The sequence below is a fragment of the Crotalus tigris genome, unplaced genomic scaffold (assembly GCF_016545835.1).
Source record: "Crotalus tigris isolate CLP2741 ecotype Arizona unplaced genomic scaffold, ASM1654583v1 scf7180000023637.1517150, whole genome shotgun sequence".
Lineage (NCBI taxonomy): Eukaryota > Metazoa > Chordata > Lepidosauria > Squamata > Viperidae > Crotalus > Crotalus tigris.
The window spans coordinates 1,146,656-1,168,546 of record NW_024100094.1 but is presented as its reverse complement, the minus strand read 5'-3'; the positions used below and the strand labels follow the sequence as shown (position 1 = coordinate 1,168,546).

At 41.3% G+C, this 21,891-nt stretch overlaps 1 protein-coding gene across 2 annotated transcripts in view; it reads left to right on the top strand.

The window, feature by feature from the left end:
- Positions 1 to 21,891, top strand: part of TRPC4 (transient receptor potential cation channel subfamily C member 4) — a 188,872-nt gene that overhangs the window by 147,024 nt on the left and 19,957 nt on the right. For both annotated transcript variants that reach the window (XM_039320405.1, XM_039320406.1), the window contains 2 exons: positions 2,915 to 3,054; positions 5,913 to 6,226. In XM_039320405.1, the coding sequence (XP_039176339.1) occupies positions 2,915 to 3,054; positions 5,913 to 6,226 (454 nt within the window). The remainder of the gene's footprint in view (positions 1 to 2,914; positions 3,055 to 5,912; positions 6,227 to 21,891) is intronic.

The following is a 21,891-nucleotide window of genomic DNA, read 5'->3' as shown; positions in this document are numbered from 1 at the left end:
ACAAACGTTATGTCCTCCTCATGTTTGCCCAAGGAGAGGTGTATTGGTAGAGTGGCTAGGGTAGCTGGCACCCCCCTTGCTATGGATCCATCTAACTGTCCAAATGAGATTGGTTGTTCCAGTCTCCTCGATGGGATGCCCAGATTCCCCACTAGTGTCAGGCTAATGAGGCAGTGGGTGCAGCCAGAGTCTATTAAGGCTTTCACCTTCACAGCTTCAGGCATGGGGGGAATTAATATAGTCACTGTCTTGAGGATGGTGTGAGCTGTCATCTGAGGCGTCCACCAGCCCTGCAGTGTAGGCTGGAGTTCTTTCCCCCTGATGAGCAGAAGTGGGGGGTTCCGCAATTTCCATCATTCTCATTGCAGTTTCTTTTGGCTTAGCTGAAGACTTTCCAGATTTGCTGATTGGGTTATGCTTGGGGGCTTTGGAGCGGCATTCTACAGCTCGATGCCCTTCTCTTCCGCACTTGAAACACCCCATTTGCTTCTTGGCTATAGCCGATGGTTTCACTGGTTCGTGTGTCAACTCAGGCGGGGAGCGGCTCCATTGTTTTCCTCAGCGGTGTCTTTTCAATATGTCGATCTCTGCTTCCTTTGCCAAGATGTACCATTCCTCAAGTTGGTGTGGGTCCCTTCGGGGCAGGCAAGCGTCATATAGATCATAATTTAGTCCGTTTTTGAAATGGCTAAGGAGGATGTCTTCTGGCCAGTTCAGTTTGCTGGCAATGGCTCGGAATTCTTGTGTATATTCAGCCACCGGGTGTTTGCCTTGCCTCATCATTTTTATCCTTTTATGGGCTTTGCGATCAGCCAGGGGGTCTTCAAATCATCTTCTCAGAGAGGACATGAAACGGTTGAAGTTACTGAGTTCTGGGGCATTGGAGTCATGCAAGTTCACCACCCAATCTGCAGCCGGTCCGTCCAGGGCAGATTGCACGATCTGGATGCGGGCTTTGTCGCTGGGGATGTTCGGCCCATATTCCTCCATGTAGCTGAAGACTTGGGTTAGGAAAAACCCCAAGCGTGTTAGCTCCCCTTTGAATTTCACCTCCAATAGCGGACGTCTTGGAATGGATCGGTGCCTCCGTTGTTGGTGGTAGTGTCTTCCATTCAGATTGCCATCTGTGGTTTTGCAGGGGGTGGGGACTACTGGATCAGCAGATGTCCCCGGGGCTGCAGGTTCCACTTCCCCCTCGGTGTCTCTCCCTTTGTGGCTCCAGGAGCTGGGGCGGCCGTAGGGCTCAGGATTCTCCTCTCCTAGGGAGCTGAGAGTTCTCTTCATCAGGTCAATAGCTTTCTCTAGGATCCAGTCTGAGTACGGTGCCCAGCTTTCTCCCTCTTCACTTACGTGCAGGGATTTCTCCATCTCCTGCTTCCATTCTGGTTGCTTGGCCCCCCATCTCAGGGTCACCTTTCTTGATTCCTTTCCCCGCTCACTTTTCTTTCCAACGCCCATTGACCAGGGAGGGTTGTGGTCCCGTGTCTCCACCACTTCTTCTCCTGAGGAATCTGACCTCTCGGATCCCAACATTTGGCAAGGTTCCAATTGGGTCAGCAGCTCTCTTTCCAGGGAGTTTCCCCCTTTCTTCCTCCATTGTCTGACATGGTAATTTTTTGCAAAATCTCCCGGCAAGGGTCTCCCTTCCAGGTGGATTAATTTTGCAAGTCCTGTCTAATGTAAGGACCCATCCCACTTTGCATCTTAAGAAGACAGAACTCTTGGAAAACCTCCAATAATGAAGTAGCCACAACTTCTGAAGACAAGCTGTTCCACTGGCTAATTGTCCTCACTGTTAGGAAGTTTCTCCTTAGTTCTAGGTTGCTACTCTCTTTGATTAGTTTCCATCCATTGTTTCTTGTTTTGCTTTCTGGTGCTCCCTCTTCTTTATGGCATATTTGAACGTATGCACAGTTATTGGTAAAAAGAATTGTGCACTTAATATTGAAAAATTAAAAAGAGTAAGTTTTACAAACATATATACACACATACACAACTTTTTAAGGATAGGTATAAACATGTAACATATCTATCTATACATATTGATTTTCCCTATATGTTATTTCCATTATAATAACAGGGAGAGAAACTTGCACTTAAGTTGCAACTTAAATCTGGTGTAAAATTGCATCATTATTAGAGATTTATAGTTGTTCCTATAACAGACACAGGATATAATGTCAGCATTCTCCTTTCCTGAAATTCCAACATCCTCATTTGGCAATACTATTCACTTAATTTTTGTTCATTGCCAATGTATTTTTAAACATGCAATATTTTTTTACAAAATAATAACTGCACTTTAATAGTTCATTAATACAGAATCCTAAATATAAGATTATGCCTTTTAAGAAATTTCTGTAGGTACTACTACTAACTTTAACTTTTAAAGCACAAACTTGTATAAAATCTATTAATTACAAATAACCATTTCCAAGAAAAATAGTATCAATTCAATTACGATTGGTGAAGAATGAAAATGTATTGTTAATGGTTTCAGTTATCATAAAGTATTTATTTTCTGATTGTAAATGACTAAAATTTTCATCATACAATTTCACTTGAGTGTCATTTACCTGACACATGAACATCTACATCTCCTTGAAAAGAAAAAGATTCTATAACCAGTGAATTTATTCATTGATTTACACACACATACACACACCTTTTTAAGGACAGGTATAAATCTGAGATCTCACTTTTAAACCAGTGGGAGTGAAGGTTTAACAGAAGCCATTGATGCTTGACAACTTTATAGATGGAGATTACAATTAGAGTTTTCTGTAACTCTTTGTTGCCATTAAGTAGCTTGCAGATTTCTGTAGCCCTGATTCTATTCATTATGGAAACTTCAGTTAAAATGATTACTTAAATAATTAGTGATGTAGTTAATCTTTGCTTTTTATATTTATAGGGTTTATTTGGGGTGAAATTAAACAAATGTGGGATGGCGGCCTGCAAGATTACATTCATGACTGGTGGAATCTGATGGATTTTGTTATGAACTCTCTATACCTGGCAACAATATCACTGAAAATAGTTGCATTTTCAAAGGTAACAAACTCTTAACAAATACTAGATGCTTGACATTTTCTTTGGATGTATTCTGTTCCATAGCTATTCTTTTTAATCCAAAAAAATTCAGGTAGTTCTTTAATAGTTACCATAGTTGGTCATTAAGCAAAACAGTCACTAAGTGAAAACACAGCTGTTCTTATGATCTTATTTCAGCTTTCCTTTGCTTTACAAACCTGTGAAGGTCATAAATGTGAGGGCTGATCATAAAGCTATTTTTTCCTCACTGTTGTAACTGAATTGTCGCTAAATGGGGCAGTTGATAAACAAGTTGATAAGTGCTCACCATGTCAGTTTATGATAACAAATTCTCTTAAGTTTATACTTAGGTTTATTTAGACATCCAATGTCCAGGACCAAAGACTGAAGGAAATTGTTTTTGTTTCCTAGAAATCAACTAACTCTACAGTACTATACAGCCATACAAGTTAGAAAATCCATTTAATGACTCTGTGTACCGTGTATATATATCATCAATGTCTTCCAATGAACAGTTTTATATCATTATTACTTGTAAGGTGTGACACAGCCATCTTCCTCCTTGTTTTATATTAGACATTCCATATTCCAGGCATAAAAAAATGACAGAAATAGAGCCAAATGTGTGTGGTGATCCATATCTATTATCAATCCTCTAGATCCACATGGCAAAAAATGAAAATAGTGTCCTGTGATAATTTCCTACTATTTATTGTGACTCTTGCTTCATATTCCTCCTAAGTCTATCTGAGATTGCTCTTTGACTAGCCTTCTTTAGGGAATGAAATTATGCCTTATTCTAATTTCACAGCAACTGTTTCCCTGGTAGTGTGAGAGAAGTTGGTGCAATATGGGCTTGCTTGTAGCCTTATGGATGGTCTAAATTTCTAAATGAACTTCCTTTATCTAAGAGTCAGAAGTATTTTACATTTCTTTTTTGATTCAATTGTTTTAACACTTTTACTAATTTGGTTCATAGTTCACATTTCTTCAGTGATGTGCAATCCTTTATAAGGAGGGATTCTCTATTCTCTGCATAGAGAAGCTGAATATTCTATTCTCATAGAACAGTAAAATAAGAAAAGAAAGAAGCTCTAGCTAGGTATCACTTTGTAAAGAAAGGCCTTGGGGTAATGTGTTATCATGATCTGGATTTGGGGGACATTAACATCCTGCCATGGATGAATCACCTCTTGATGCTAGATTTCTTCACAGACACACACACACGCGCACACACACACACACATCACTGCAGGAAGGCAGAGCCTATTCAATCAGCTCACTCCTGATGAACCCAATGCAATTTCAGAGGGCAGGGTTTTTTTCCCTGAAACTCTGTTGCACTGTTTGGCAGAAGCTTTCATTGCAGCTTGGAATGAACAGATGATGGGAGCCATGGACCAAATCCCATCTGTTTTGACTCTCTGTGTCTGTGGATCTCATAGAGTCTTATGGCACACCAATTGTCTCAGAGAGATGAAGCAACATAAGAGACACTTAGAGTGCTGCTGGAGGATTACAAAGAGTGAGGCCAACCAAGCACAGTTAAAAGCCTGCATTAGGCTTTACCTTGTGGCAATAAGAGTTGCAAAGTGTTATTACTTCTCTTGCTCATAGGCAACCAGCAACCTCTTTCAGGTAATCAGATCTCTCCTGGGTAAGAAGGAACTGGAGGAACCCTTGCAAGAATATTTTCAGCATCTTTTAGATAAAGTCGCTTGACTTCACTCAGAATTGGACTCTGACTGGACAGTCTCCTTGGATCTGATGAAGACATGTCTGAGCCTTGGGAGTTCGAGCCAGTTACTCTGGAGGAAGTGGACAGGGTCCTTGAGGCTGTTAGTTGAGTCACCTGTGTTCTGGATTCATGCCCCAGGAGGTGGTCACTGGTTGGATCCAAACAGTGATTAATGCCTCTCTGCAGGAATGGATGGTACTGTCCGCCTTGAAGGAGGCAATGGTACACCCTCTTCTTAAGAGGCCATTCTCTGGATGGGTTAGTACTTCCCAGATTGAGCTGATGTGCAGTTTGGGGAGCCTCCTGGACTCATGGCTCCTGCTTGAGGAGTAGAGGGCAGCCATGGCAAGGGGGACCTTTGGTGTGCCCTTTGCTGGATCAGGAGGCCTTGTTCATGGTCACCCATGCCTTGGTCACTTCCTGTCTGGATTACTACAACACATTGAAGGCCACTCAAAAAATTAAACTGGTCCAGAATGCAGCATCATGCAAAGTAATGGGGGCCCTAGGTTTGCCCATGTAACACCTCTGTTGTGTGAGCTGCACTAGTTTCCAGTTTCAATGTGCAATTCAAAGTGCTGGACGCTATCTTTAAAGTGATGACACAGAACAGGCTACCTGCATTACTGTTTTTCCTATCAGGTCAGATGGGGTGGGCACATTCCTGGTTCTTTTCCCCAAATATTGTCATCTAATGTGAGCTAGGAAGTATGCCATTTCCAGGCAGTCCCTGCCTTGTAGAACATTTTGTCCCATTAAATTAGCAGGCATCCACCCTTTTAACTTTCCACAAAACCTTAAAAAACTGGGTTTTTTTTTCTCCCAGGTGCTGGGAGATTAGATTATGGTATGTTAGCATGAATTGGCACCAGGTTTTTGTTGTTTTTAATTTTTTAAGTTTTAATTAGTTGTGTTTTGTAGATTTTAAATACTTTTATATATTTTTTAATCTTTGTTTGGAAGCTGCCCAGGGTTAACTGAAACACTATAAGTGAATGAATGAATGAGCAAGTTTTATTTTGGACATACTCTTGAGTTCATAAAAAAATAAAAGTGTGATTTAAAGAGCTGCTACAATAGAGAAATACTGGTTAATATTGTCTCATTATTTTGTTTACAGTACAGTGGGCTGCTTGCAAGACAGAGCTGGGATATGTGGCATCCAACAGTGGTTGCAGAGGCCCTGTTTGCTATTGCAAATATTTTTAGTTCTTTGCGTCTAATCTCATTATTCACTGCAAATTCTCACTTGGGACCACTACAGATATCTCTTGGAAGAATGCTATTGGATATTTTAAAATTTCTCTTCATCTACTGTCTTGTACTGCTAGCTTTTGCAAATGGACTTAACCAGCTATATTTTTATTATGAAACAAATGAACCTGATCACTGCAAAGGAATACGCTGTGAAAATCAAAATAATGCATTTTCAACGTAAGTTATGCTTTAAAAAATCTTATTTTATAGCATGTTTAAAATTGCATATTTTATCCGTATATTTTTTCTTTTCTCAGAACTGCAATGATAAATAATCTTTATGAGAAGGTAGATTGATATTTTAAAAGTGTCAATCATAACCACCATTTTGCAGTATTAATAATGTAAAGTGAAATACATGAAAATGTATGAAGGCCAAAGTTAAATAGGTGACAGTATGAATAATGTAGATATTCTGAATGTTGATACTAATGAAGTCACATTAGTGTACTACAGACCTAAAAAGGAACAGAAATTAGTATTTTTATTTTTTTATTTATTTATCAATTTAGGCACTGCCTATCTCACTGTCTAAATTATGCAAGAGATATTCATTCCACTGTAATGAATGGAAAGGAAGTACCATGATTAATTGAGTTGGTTCCAGTTTATGAAGGTTATAATCATATTATTATGATTATTAATTATTAATAAAGGTTCAACTTTATTTTTAGTATGGCTTCAAAAGTCATGATTAAAGGCATTTTTCACAATGATGCTAAAGCATGATTTTGAGGTGCTGTAAGGACCTGCCTCAATTAATTCTCCCAAGAAAGCAGAACTCTTGAAACTTGCGTTGTTTCACAGGAACTTTTATTGGAAATTATTGATAGCAGGAGAATAAGGCAGGATAAGGAGTTCCCACGTGAAACATTACATTAAAAGAACCCTTTCAAACCCCTCCCCAAATGTCCAACCAGCCGGTTTGATTTGAACCAATCAATAGGTGTTAAGTTGTTGTGGGAAACAAGCGATAAGGCGCCATTCTCAAGGCTGTCAGTTTTCTCCATGGCTCCTTCCCATCTGACTGGAGATAAGGCAGATGGCCGAAGGCCCATTCCTCCCTCCTTTCACACCCCAAGTAAAGTACTTCAAAGAGGATAGAACAAAGCAAAGAAAATACATTGTAGAAGATAAATAGGTCGCTTTCTAAGCACAAGCCTCCCCCCTCCCAACAGAATGGCAGAACCCAAAAAGGAAAGGCATAGGAAAAGAAATACATTGAGGGTCTGACATTCCACCCCCCCCCCGAAAAACAGGAATGATCTACCTGGAGAAGAGAAAATAATAACAGGGAGAAAATGAAACATAGCAGTTAATCAGGTTTATCAGGGTAACGTGCATGAAAATGTTTGTGCGTCTAAGGCAGGGCTTTTCAACCAGTGGTATGGGTACCCCCTGTGGTACGTTGGCACCTGTCAGGTAGTATGTGACCATCCTAGGAAAGTGGTAGTGAGGGAGGGGAATGAGCAGAACCGGTGGCAGCACCGCACAAGCCTGAGTGAGAGATGGCTGGAGCTGCAGGGCTGTCAAGGCTCAGCGGAAGCGCCAGGATCAGCACTTCTTCGGGGCTGTCAGAACTCAGTGTAAGTGCCAGGATCAGCGCCAGGCTCCAGCTGGAGCTCAGCGCTGATTCTGGCATTTCTGCTGAGCCCAGAAGAAGCACCAATGCTGGAATGTTGCAGCATCTCCAGGGTCTTGTGATTTACATTCAGATGCTTGGCAATTGATTCATATTTATGATGGTCACAGTGTCCCAGGGTCATGTGAAATGACCAAAACCTGCTGCAACCATCCAGCAGGCAGAGGGAATAAAAACCAAACACCCCACCACCCCACCCTCACTGCCAATTCTCAACAGAAATGCTCACAACAATGAAAACCTCGGAAAGGAGGAAGAGCGCTGCTGGGTGGGCAGGCAGGTGTCTTGCTCAGTTGTGGCTTGGGGGTCACTTTTTTCAGTGCCATTGTAACTTTGAACAGTCACTAAGCAAACTGTTGTAAGTCGAGGACTACCTGTACTTTATCACTTTTTTCCTTTTTTTTTGGTCATCAAGTTTTTGACATCTTGCTAGGTGACTGGTGGTACTCGGATATTGCCATATCCTAAAAGTAGTACAATGGGTGAAAAGGTTGAAAAGCCCTGGTCTAGGGGCCCTAGAACCATTCATTCTGAGAAGCTGGGAGGTCTTCCATGCCACTAAATATTGGGTGGCCCCATGATGCTTTCTGGAATCTAAAATTTCCTGATCTCAAAATGTTGTTCACCATCTACCATAATAGGTTGTGGTGGAGGAGCTACTGCCAGCCTTAAAGGCGAACTCATCTTGGGCTTTAGTAAGCTGCAGTGGAATACTAGATGGATCTGTCTTAATGTTTTGGGGAGTTCTAGTTCTACTGTGACTGGGTTGATGATGAGTTTAATAGGGAAGGGTCCCACAAATTTTGGGCCCAACTTTTTTGAAGGCTGCAGGGACTGCAGGAACATAGTGGAGAGGTATACCCTGTCCCCCATCCTAAAAGGCTTGGGTTCCGTCCTTTTTTATCTGCTTGGGCTTTATAGGCTTTTCTAGTTTAAGACTTTTCTGATGACTTGCCATGTATTTTGCAATTGCTTAATCCATTCCTTAAGGGAAGGGATGGTAGGTTCATTGGCAGGTAATTCAGGGATCGGGTTGAAACTGTCCTTTAGCCACTTGGAAAGGTGTGTAACCAGTACTGGAATGCATTGCATTCAGCAAATGGCAGTAGGTCAGTCCAATTGTCCTGTTGATAAATTATGAAGCACCTCAGGTATTGTTCTAATACTAAGTTTGTTCTGTCTGCCCATTCGTTTGGAAATGATGACTGGGTGACAAGCCTGGTCAGTACACAATAGGTCCAAAAAGGCTCTCCAGAACTTGGAGGTGAATTTGACTCCTCTATCTGAAATTATGCATTGTGGGGCCCCATGTAGCCAATAGATATGTTGTACAAACATCATAGCCAAGGCTTTTGCAGATGGAATTTCTGCAAGGAATGAAGTGGACTTGCTTGGAAAATAAATCTGTTACTACCCAGATGACAGTGTTTCCTGCACTTTCTGGTAGCTCTACAATAAAATCCATAGAGATCTCTCTCCAGGGTGCTGAAGGTTTTGCAACCGGCTGCAGGAGACCAGGTATTTTCCCCTGTCTTCGTTTAGCTGCTGCAATGTCATTTTTTAGAAATGGCCACCAAAACTGCCTCTTTATGAGGTGGAGGGTTTTCACAAACCCCAAATGTCCTGCTAGCTTCAAATCGTGGCAGAGCTGCATGAACTTTAGTCTCTGGGTTGTAGGGATGTATAATTTCCCCCCTACCCAGGATAATCTTTCTCACATTGAACAGAGATTTTTGTGGCTGAGGAACCACTTGTCCTTCTCCAGGGCTTGCCTAAATTTGGTGGCTGCTGTATTGTCCAGTGGTGGAGCGTTTTTAGTTTGCACCCTTGTGGTGACTGGGGCTGCCAATTGTTGTGTAGCGGTTTGACTATTTCAGCTTTCGTGCTGTTGTATTGTGGCATCCATGACAGGGAGTCTGCCAAAAAGTTTTCCCCCCTAGGTAAGTACCGGAGAGTAAAATTGAATTGGTGGAAGTATTGGGGCAATTAAGCCTGTTTAGGGGACAGCTTCCTGGGGGTCTTTAGTGCTTTGAGGTTTTTATGATCAGTCCATACTTGGAAAGGGATCTTGTTCCCTTCCAGGAAATGCCTCCAGATGAGGAGGGCCCAATGCACAGCATAAGCTTCCTTTACCCAGACAGCCCATCATTGTTCAGTTTCTGTGAGTTTCTTTGAGGTGTAAGCACAGGTCTGCAACTGACCTTCCTGGTTTTCCTGAAGTAGCACTGCGCCCACCACTACATCACTGGCATCTGCCTTGATGTCAAACAGCTTTTCTGGATTTGTTTTAGCATTGGCTCCATGGAAAAAAGTCTTTTTAATTTCTCAAATGCCGCTTGGCATTCCATAGTCCACTTATAAAGCTAGCTAGGTTTTGGTTTGTTTTCCTCCTTGGTTTTTCAGCGTTAGTAATGGGGAGTGTGATCTGAGGAAAGAGGGGATGAATTGTTGGTAGAAGTTTGCAAAGCCTAGAAAACTGCAGCTGTTTCGGGGTGCATGACGGAGCCCATTCCAAAACAGTCTGCACCTTTTCTAGGTCCATTTCCATCCTTTTGTGAGAAATCTGGTAACCCAAATAGTCTTTTTTTTTTCTTTGTGGAACTCACATTTTGAAAGTTCGGCATATAGCTTGGCTGTGCAGAGCTTATTTAAAACTGCTCTGACTACTTTTACATGCTCAGCTTTCATTTTGGTGTAGATTAATATGTCATACAGGTACACCAAAACCCCCTTGTACAAATGTTCATTAATTAGTTGTATAAATACTGCTGCGCTCCCTGCAGCCCAAATGGAAGTACTTTGAATTGGAAGCACCCCAGGGGGCAGTTGAAAGCAGTTTTCCACTCATCCCCCTCCTTGATTCTGATCCAGTAATATGCCTCTCATAGGTCTAACTTGGAGAAAATCTTCCCCTTTGAGAGGTGGGCCAGCATGTCTTTCATGAGGGGCAAGAGGTATACATTGTCCACACACACAGCATTCAAACATCTATAATCCATGCAGAAACAAAGAGACACATCTTTTTTTTCTTGAAATAACACTGGAGCGGCCATTTTCGGTCTAGCTGGTTGGATGAAACTGTGTGCCAAATTTTTATTTATAAATTTGTGCAGCTCTTCTAACTCTCGGGGGGGGGGGTCATCAAATAGAGCTTGGGTTTGGGCAACTTTGCTCCGGGGATGATTTCAATGTCACAATCTGTGGGACAGTGAGGAGGTAGTTCATTGGAGCATTTCTCACTAAAAACCTCAGTGTACTCTCAGGGTATGCCTTTTGATTTCTTACTGTTAAGTGCTGCCACCACTTCACACTTAGGTTTCACTCTGGGCCTGTGGCAGCCATCGAGTTAGAGGGTTTTCTCCTTAGGGAATCTCCAGTTCACTCATCGGTTCCATTTTTTTAATCAGGCCAGTACTAGGGCTAGGGGCCACTCCATGCCAAGGGTCACTATAAAATTCAAAGTCTCAGTGTGGCTCCCCATGGTTAAATTTATGGGTACCATAGTGAGGGTGGAAAGGATGCCCCCTGCAATAGACCCATCTAACTGACAGAATGAGATTGGCTTCTTTAGTCTCTTTACATGAACCCCCAAATTTCCCACCAGGGTTATTAAACATCTTGTGCAGCTCAAGTCCAGTAAGGTCTTCAGGGCCACATTCTCCATGCCTGGGATTAAAAGTTCTATGGACATGATAATTGGTGCAATGGGTCCACTTACCAAGGGTTCATCATTGTAGTTGCTGTCAGACATCTCTGGACCCTTCTCCAGTGGGGTCGGAGTTCCTTCTCCCCATTTCTCAGTGGGGTGGAACTCCATGACTTCAGAACTTTTCATCACCGTCTCCCTGGGACACTGGGGTTTTTTAACAGTTCCCCCTCCAAGTTGGTCTCCTTTTCTTACCAGAGTTTTTGAACGGAATTCTTTGGCTCGATGGCCCTCTTTGCCGCACTTTAAACAAGCAGTTGAGTGCAGGGTTGCTGCGGCAGTTGTTGTGTCTCATTTCTTCTCTGGTGGAGAACATCTCCATGCCCAGCCAAAGTGGTGTTGATTCCCAGCTTGGTTGATCTCTGCTTCCTTGGCTAGGATGCACCAGTCATGGAGATGCACAGGGGCTCCTTGGGCAATGCAAGCATGGTAGAGGTCATCATTCAGCCCATCTTTAAAACGGCTCACTAAGACATCCTCTGGCCAGTTGAGACGGCAAGCCAGATCTCAAAAATCTGCAGTGTATTCAGCCATGGGGCGTTGGCCCTGCCTGACCATCTTAATGCAATCCTGGGCTTTCCAATTGGCCAAGGGATCTTTGAGCCGCTGCCTCAATGCTGTCATGAAGCAGTTGAAGTTGTGAAGTTCCGGTGCCTCAGCATTGTGCAGGGTCACCATCCACCAAGCCGCCGTACCTTCCAGGGCCAGTGTAATGACCCTGACCCAGATGCCCTAACTAGGGAGCTCTCGGCCATACTCCTGCATATAGGTCAGGATGTGGGCCAGGAACAATCCCAGTTGCTGAGGGTCCCCATTGAACTTCATGCACAGAGGGTAGTCTTATGCTCAGGTCAGTGAGTCCCCCTTCTTCAGTGTGACCATCACCACCAGCTGGTGTGGCTCGAGCTGGGGTCATTGCTGCCATCATGGCCCCCATGACATCCACGGTGTTGGTAGTTTCTCTCTCTCCCCTTCCAGCCTCCTCCTCCAATCTCTTTTCAACCTCGTCTTGGCAGGCATCCGCTTCTTCCTCTTTGAGGTTTTTGAAGGCCTCCACCATCAGATTTATGGCTTGCTTTAGGAAGTGATCCGCTCAGGTCGGCACTTTGTCCTTTTCCTTGCTGAGATTAAGCGAATGCTCCATTTCATATCTCCACCCCGGCTTTCAGTGTCGTGGTTCCGATTAATAAAACACTTCAAAGAACTTGACATTCAGTTCCTGCGGTCAATGGTTACTTTCCAGGACCTCCCTTCCCAGTCCTCCTTCTTTTCAATGTCAATCAACCATCTCAGCTTTGAGAGGTTCTCCCTGTTTATAGTCTCATCTCCCAAGTCAGAGGAGCAGTCTACCAAGGCAAGCCTTCAGGGAGACCTCTACCCAGTGCTCAGTCTCTTCCCTCTCACTACCATGGTTAGACATCATGTGCATGGTCCCCACGGTAGGGGTTTTCTTCCCTCTGGGTTGGCCATTTTGCAGATTCTGTCTAATGTAAGGACCTGCCTCAATTAATTCTCCCAAGAAAGCAGAACTCTTGAAACTTGCGTTGTTTCACAGGAACTTTTATTGGAAATTATTGATAGCAGGAGAATAAGGCAGGATAAGGAGTTCCCACGTGAAACATTACATTAAAAGAACCCTTTCAAACCCCTCCCCAAATGTCCAACCAGCCGGTTTGATTTGAACCAATCAATAGGTGTTAAGTTGTTGTGGGAAACAAGCGATAAGGCGCCATTCTCAAGGCTGTCAGTTTTCTCCATGGCTCCTTCCCATCTGACTGGAGATAAGGCAGATGGCCGAAGGCCCATTCCTCCCTCCTTTCACACCCCAAGTAAAGTACTTCAAAGAGGATAGAACAAAGCAAAGAAAATACATTGTAGAAGATAAATAGGTCGCTTTCTAAGCACAAGCCTCCCCCCTCCCAACAGAATGGCAGAACCCAAAAAGGAAAGGCATATGAAAAGAAATACATTGAGGGTCTGACAGGTGCTCACATTGATTCAAATACTAAAGTTATCCTGACTCCAATTTAGTACTATAAATTAACATTTACAACTGCTATTTTAAAAGTAAATTATTTATTATTAATGAACATTAAGAGCTGAACTTGAGCTATAATGCTCTAAATTTATATTTAAATTTCTGTTGCTAAAGCAGTCCCATGGTGCTTTTCCAAAAGGCAACTGGGACTTCCTTTATGTAATTTTTTGTAATGTTTTGCTTCTCATCCAAGAACCTTCTTCAATTCTGTTATGAACTGAAGTTTGGAACAGTTCAGAATTTCAGTTCTGAAGTCAGAACAGAAGAAGTTTCTTGGATGAGAAGCAAGAAAAGCACATGTTACTAAAGCATTTCCACATTCCATTCCAGAATCAGTTTTGAAATTCAGAAGAGAGTGTCGGATTTGTCCTGACTTGGTTTAGGAAAAAAGAGCCTTCGACTGCATTCATAGTGAAAGGAATTCTTTTCCAAATCCAAGTGAGGACCCAGATTGTTGGGGGTAATGTAAATATATATATACATTGCTTACTGGTGTACACCGCTTAGAGAGTGCTTGCACTTAAAGTGGTATATAAGTCTCATAAATAAATAAAATAAATAAAGTGGTTACAAGATAGAAAAAAACAGATCTGAAGTTTGAGTGCGAAAACTGCCCACTTATTTTCCCCTTTTCTATATCCTCCCCCCTGACTATCTCCCTGGTATTGGATTCAACCAAATTGTTTTGGTAACAGTCCTAATGATTGGCAAGCTTGATGATCCGTATTTCATTCCCATGGTTGTGACCTTGGGGTCAGTCAGCCAATGTCTCTGATAGGCACTTGAAGTGGTTTTGGTTTCATGTCTTCCCTCCCTACTTGGTAGCTCCTTTCCCCTCTCCCCCAGGGTTCATGGCAGTGTGGCATTGGCAAAGCTGTGATGGGGAAAAGCAGGATTGAAGCATTAACATTCTGCCCCCATCAAAGAAAAGGCTAGTCTTAAGAGAGAAAGAGAAAAGAAAAAGAGTGGTTAATAGATCATTTCAGTGGGGTTTGTCAGGGTACAGGTTATCCTCGAGTTATGACAGTTTACTTAGTGATGGTTCAAAATTACAACGACATCCCGAAAAGTACCATCACAAAATTATAACTGTTGCAATACTCCTGTGGTCATTCACCCTCATGAGCAACCATACTGCAGCATGCCCACCCCCACCCCCTGCATATTCACTCAACACTATTTTTCCTCATCCATACTATCCCATCTGTTCCTCATAGATATTGGGTCTGTTTTGCCAGCTGGCCAGGTTCCACATGCTCTGCTCTGCTTTGCTCTCCCCACCCCACTCCGATTGCTGACTTACCTTTCCAAGATCTCCAGAGGCTGGGCTATGAAACGAGAAGGCTGTTGCCTTGACAAGCCATGTTGCAGAGTTCTAGAAGCAGGCTGGCTTTTTCCAATTCGCCAGCAAAGCCCCAGCTTTCTTCCCCAGCATGGGGGAGGGAGAACCAGCAGCCCTTTCTTGTAAGCATCTCTTTTTTTGCCAAATTAGCATAAATAGCAGTTAGTTTGAGAGAGAGTGCCAGCAAGTGCTTTACCTCCAAAGACATTAGAAGGGAAACCTTAGGAGAAAAAAAAGTCTTTGCTTTTCTAAATTGAAACCCTTAGCAAATACAGTTAAACTTGGGAGGCAGTTCTTTAGAAGCATTTCATTGACTTTTTTAGCATAGATAGAAGCCAGCCCATGCAACTAAAGTTTGGGGCTAAGTAACAAATTTGTTTTCCTTTGCAAAGCTTGTAACATGAAGCCTTTCTTTGCTTCACCTTTAGGCTTTGTCTGCACATATCTGTTGGCTTACAAGCTTAAAATACTGTTCCCACCACACCTGTTTTGGAGATAGTTTCAAGGTGTTTTTAATGCTTCTAGGTTCTTGTAGTCTGTGCCCACCTCGAAAGGAGTCTTGCTCCCTTCTAGAAAATGTCTCTGGGTGAGAAGTGCTGATCGTACCACATAGACTTTCTTTTCCCAAACTGCCCACCTATGCTCTGCATCTGGGAGCTTTCGGGAGGTGTAGGCACCAGGCTGCAGGGTCCCTTCTTTATTTTTCTGAAGGAGAACTGCTATATCACTGGTGTCAGCCTGGATGACAAAAGATGCGTTGGAGTCTGGGTGTTTAAGGATTGATTCAGCAGCACACCAGACCCCTTTGTATAAGTTCTCGTGCAGAACCTCATTAATCAGCTGCATGAAAATGGTGGGGGGGGGGCTTGCAGTCCAAATGGGAGAACTTGAAATTGGAAATATCCCAGGGGGCAGATTAATGCAGTTTTCCACTCATCTCCTTCCTTGATTTGCACTCAGTAATAGGTTTCCATCAAGTCCAGTTTGGTTTAAAAAAAAAAACAACTTTTGCTAGATGAGCTAGCATGTTCTTCATTAGCAGCAGGGTGGTATACATTTTCCACTTAAACTGCATTGAGCCCATGATAGTCCACACATAGATGTAGGAAGTTGTCTTTTTTTCTTTTTGCTGAACAGCAGTGGAGCTACCATGCGTGACTTTGTGGGTTGAATAAAACATTCAACCCACAAAGTCACGCACAGCAGTTCCAGTGCTCTAGCTAAGTTTTTATCTATGAATGCCCTCAATTCCTCCAGTTCTCTTGGGGATAGAGTTTCAGTTTGGTTAATTTGGCCCCAGATAGAATTTCAGTAGTGCAGTTTGTGGATTGGTGGGATGGAAGAACATTAAATATTTCTCTTAAGTCCCAGTACTCTCTTGGGATTAGGGAAATGAGGTTTTCCTATTCGCAAGCTGCTGCTGCACTTTCCCCTTTTACTTTCTTAATTGGCAGGGGGGGGGCATGAGCCTGCTTTCACCATGGTTTTCTCCCCACTCTGTCTTTGCCAGATTTTCAGGATTTTCCTCCTCCAGTCTACCAAGGGGTTTCATTTCTCTAACCAGGCTAGTCCTGTATACCATGGGTCTCCCCATACTGGGCACCACTGTGAGGCTGATACTTTCCTCATGGGGCCCCATTTTCATCTTGAATGGTTTGGTAGCAAATATGGTAAGGACCTCCCCCCCCCACTATCATCCCATCTAACTGGAAGAATGCTATTAGAGTTTTCAGTTCCCTGAGGCACATCCCCAATTTCTCACTATACCAGGGCTGATTAGGCACCTACCAGTAGTGTACCCAGAGTCCAGTAGAACAGTCAATATATCTTTGCACCCCAAGGAAATCATCATTAGTTCTACTTGGATAGTTACTGGTGTTATGGTGTGACTTATCACCAGGTTGTCATCTCCTCCGCTGTTGCTCACTGTTCTGGCCTTGGGGTCTTTGATCAGAATTCCCTCATGACCATTGGTGGGAGGGTGGAACTCTACGATCTCCATTCCTCTGAATGCTGTCTCTTTGGGCTTAATGGATTCCTTGACACTCTTTTTTGGTTCCCGTAATGGGATTGATGCTGGGGCTTGGCAGTCAGCAGCCTGATGACCTTCTTTCCTGTAGTGGAAGCATCCAGTACTAAGACAGCAAAGCTAAGGTTTCATTTCCATGGCTTTGAGGGCTCCTGTTTTTCTGGCCCAAATTACTGTTGCTATTCTCGGTTGGTGTGGGTGTGGTACCTGGCCAGATCAATTTCCACCTCATCTGCCAGAACATACCAGACCTGGAGGGTCTTTGGAGATCCCCTCGATAGGCAGGTATAGAATCCTTCATTGGCCAATCCCTCCTGAAAGCATTCAATCAACTGCCACCCTGGGCTGCTACACTGGAGGTACGGTTGGCCATTCTGTGAGATCTTGAGTTCTCAGCTTGTCAGAGGTTTTCCAAGTAATTGATCGCTTGCTTGAGCACTGAAGCATGGGGGTCTGGCATGGATTCACATTCCTCTGTGGCGCATCAGACTTGAGACTGGCTCCCTCAGCTGAGAGTTATTCCAGGAGGGAGATTTGTCCCAGTGTTCCAATCTCCCGACTCTGGTCGATCCCCAGATTTTTGTTTGGCCGCACACTCCCAGGGGGTTCTATGTCTCTTCTTCTAGCCCGGGGGGTCTCTTCACTGTCCCATGGTCTCAAAGAGGCTTCCCCCCAAGTCTCCATCTCTTCTTGCTCCCCTTCGTTGTCTGACATTTTTTGCCCTATCCCCATGGTAGAAACAGTTCTCCAGATGACAAAGAGTTTCTAAGCATATAATTTTTTTTCATTGTGCATATGAACTCCTGGCTTTTTGATTCTGGTAATCACAGTCCCCTCCAAGTTTCATCATCCTGTCTTTTTAGAATCATAGTCTACAAAATATTTTCAAATTCAAGTAGAACAATAACATCTCTTCTCAACCTTTTGGGTAAGATCAAATGTAGCAAAGTCAGACCAGATGTCCTTAAAAAAGGAAGGTGTTGGTGATAGGTGATTCACTTCTCATGAGAACTGAACCAACAATTTGTAGAACAGACAACCAAATTAGAGTGGTTAGTTGTGTCCCAGGTGCAACTATCAATGACATGACTGAGGGACTTACTAAAATAATTAATCCCATAGATTTTTTATCCATTTCTCCTCTTTCATATGGACAAATGATATGACAACGTCCCTGACAACAATATTAAGAAATTACAAGCAACTAGGCATAAAAACCAAACAGATTGGGGTACAGATGTTTTTTTCTTCTATATTCCCCACAAAAGGTAGGCATCAAATGAGGGAATGAAGAACTCTGGAAGACAACCATTGGTTTAGGGGATGATGCCTTTAAGAGAACTTTGGATTCTTAGACCATGGTTTACAAAATCTGCATGGGGGGTCCTTTGACAGGGGATGGGCTAGAATCTGACAAGAACTGGGAAGAATATCTTTGGAAACCAACTGGATTGCCTTATCTGAAGAGCTTTAAAGTAAAACCAGAGGGGAGGGTGATGAAATATTAGAAGCTAATTCCAATCACAAACCTCAGGACAATCAAACAAGTGGTAAGAAAGAAGGGGAACTAAGAACAAAACAGTTGTGTAGAAGCAAAGGGACTTTGCCTTTGCACCACTGCTTAAATGTATGAGGAGCAAACAGGGTGAATTTGACATCTAAGTACACATGGGCAGATATGACATCATTGCTATTACTGAAACCCATAAATGGAATATGCAGCTGGAGGGATTTAAATTGTTTAAAAGAAACAGACCACATAAAAGAGGAAGTGAAATTGCACTATATATAAAAATTAACTATATCTCTACAAAAACACAGCAGAACAATGATGAAAACTAAGGTATGTAAGAATGGGGGACTTTATAAAAGCCCAGTCTAGCACTATACCACTGAAGAAGAAAAATTAAAAACTGGCATGGCTGCAGTTTAATAAACTGAGTGACAAAAAGGACAAATATAAAAAGTGGAAAGAGGGGCCCATAACTAAGGCAGAATATCAGCATATAGCCTGAACCTGCATAGATGAAGTCAGGAAAGGTAAGGCTCAAAATGAACTAAGGATTGCAACAAATGTGAAAAACAAAGCAAAAAGCTTATTTCAAAATATGAAAAATAAGAAAATAGATAAAGGAAATTATCAGTCCATTAGTGGGAGACAATGCAAGGTGATAAACAGCAGGGAGAAACCAGAACTGCTTAAATCATTCTTTGCAGTCCAACCTATCAAAAATAGTATTGTAAAAGATTAGGAATTTGTCTCTTGAGAAACCTATATGTGGGTCAACAAGCAACAGTGAGAACTGGACACGGAACCACTGATTGGTTCAAAATTGGGAAAGGAGTCCGGCAAGGCTGTATACTGTTGCCCTGCCTATTTAACTTATATGCAGAGCACATCATGAGAAAGACAGGGCTAGATGAATCAAAAGTTGGAATTAAGATTGCCAGGATAGACATCAATCTTTTTCAAGAATTGACTTTTTTTTTATTACAACGGATTTATACTTTAGAGTAAAGAATGTAAAGATATTCCCAAGGACATTGACAGATCACAGTCCAGTATGGATGGAATTGGTTACTGAAAAAGAGGAGAGAAGATCTTGGAGGTTGAATGAAAATTTGTTTAGGCAAGAAATGAATGTTCAGAAACTTAAAGAGCATTTAAAGGAATATTTTGTTTTAAATATGCATAAGGGTACTTCAATGTCAATGGTATGGGATGCAGGTAAAGCTTATATGCGTGGGGTTTTGATGCAAATGAATAAGATTCATAGACAGAAACAGATGCAGAAACGTAAGGAGTTGGAAGATGAGATTAAATTAAAAGAAAAAGTTTTAATTTTGAATCCTACAGATGAGAAGATTAAGGAATCTATAAAATTGCTTAAATTGCAATTTAATATGTTAATGGCAGATCAGACTGCAACTAATTTACTGTACATGAAACATAACACATTTTGTAATGCTAATAAGCCAGGGAGATGGCTGGCCTATCAATTGCGAAAGAAACAGAAGTTGAGAATTATAGACAAAACAAATTATAAAGGTAAATTGGTATTTCAGAAGGACTTGATTAAGAAATCTTTTTTAGATTATTATAAAAAATTATATATGGGTAGGAAAGTACAGGCTTTAGATATAGATAAATATTTACAAGATGCTCATTTTCCTAAACTAACAGAAGATCAGAAACAAGAAATCAATAGATCAATTACTACGGAGGAAATTGTGACAGCAATTAAAGAACTAAAGTTAGGTAAGGCACCTGGTACTGATGGATTGACATCAATTTATTACAAGACTTTGATAGATGAGCTGATAGAACCTCTAAGGGAACTTTTTAATAATATATTACAGGGTTTAGAGACTCCCTTGTCTTAGGGCAGAGCTTTTATATCTTTGATTCCAAAAGAAGACCAAGATCTTACGTTACCAAAGAATTATAGACCTATATCTCTTTTGAATGTAGATTATAAGATTTTTTCGAAAATTTTAGCTAATAGATTTATGGTTGTGTTGAACCAATTAATACATATGGACCAAACTGGTTTTATAACTGGAAGGTATATGAAAAATAATGTCAGACAAATTATTAATTTAATAGAATATTTGGATAAGAACAATCAAAATTCTGCAGGATTGATATTTTTAGATGCTGAAAAAGCTTTTGATCAATTAAATTGGCAATTTATGCTAAGACTGGTTGAGGAAATGAAATTTGGAGATAAAATTTTACAGGCCCTTCGAGCTATTTATCAAAAACAAACGGCACAACTTATAGTTAAGGGAGGTTTATCAGAGGTATTTTCAATTGAAAAGGGGACTAGACAGGGTTGTCCATTGTCTCCATTGCTGTTTGTGTTAACTTTGGAAATTTTATTGATTAAAATTCGGGAATCATCGAAGATAAAAGGAATAGAAGTTAATAAAAAAGAGTATAAATTAAGGGCTTTTGCAGATGATCTAGTTGTTACATTATCTCAACCAACTTATTCTGTAATGGAGTTGTTACAATTGATAAATCAATATGGACAAGTTTCAGGTTTTAAAATTAATAACAATAAGACTAAAACATTGCCTAAGAACATGACCAATTTGGATAAGGAGACATTGGTTAGATTGACAGGCTTTGAGGTTGTTAATAAGGTAAAATATTTGGGTGTTATTTGGGTGTTTCCAATTCAAAATTGTATAAAAATAATTACGAAACGCTGTGGGTTAGAATACAAAAGGATTTGGATAATTGGAAAAAGCTGCAATTGTCCCTTTTGGGGAGAATAGCAGCGATTAAAATGAATGTTCTGCCAAAATTTCTCTTTTTATTTCAAATGATACCTATTTTAAAGAAAGAAGCAAATTTAGATGAGTGGCAGAAAGGTATCAATAAATTTATCTGGGCAGGGAAAAAACCAAGAGTAAAACTTAAAATTTTACAAGATATACGAGAGAGAGGTGGACTTAAAGTACCGAATTTGAAATTGTATTACGATGCTGTGGTCTTAACATCAATTAGTGATTGGGTCAATCTAACAAATGTAGATATACTCCTTTTGGAGGGATGGGATTTACTTTTTGGATGGCATGCCTATTTAATTTATAATAAAAAGGTTGATAGGGTCTTTAGATCTCATATCTTAAGAATTTCTTTACTTTGGGTTTGGAAGAAATACTATAGAAGTGATTCAAGAATTCCATTACGGGCTATTCCATGGCATGCAATAGAAGGAATAAGGAGAGGAGTTAAGACGGATATTACTTCTTATACACAATTACTTAAGTGGGATGGTAAAAATTAGCAATTAAAATCTATGGACGAACTAGTACAAGAAAATATTATTTATTCATGGTTTCAGTATAGACAATTATTGGAAAGGTGGAAGATAGATTATAAGGTGGGCTTGCTTAGAGAAGATGAGAATTTGTTAAAACAAATTAGAGATCAAAGTCGAACCCATATTAAAAGAATTTATGGTGTTTTGGTGGAATTGGACTCAGAAGCAGAGCTAGTTAAAGATTGTATGGTTAAGTGGGCACAAAATTTTGATGAACCAATTTTATTAGATACTTGGGAGATTATTTGGG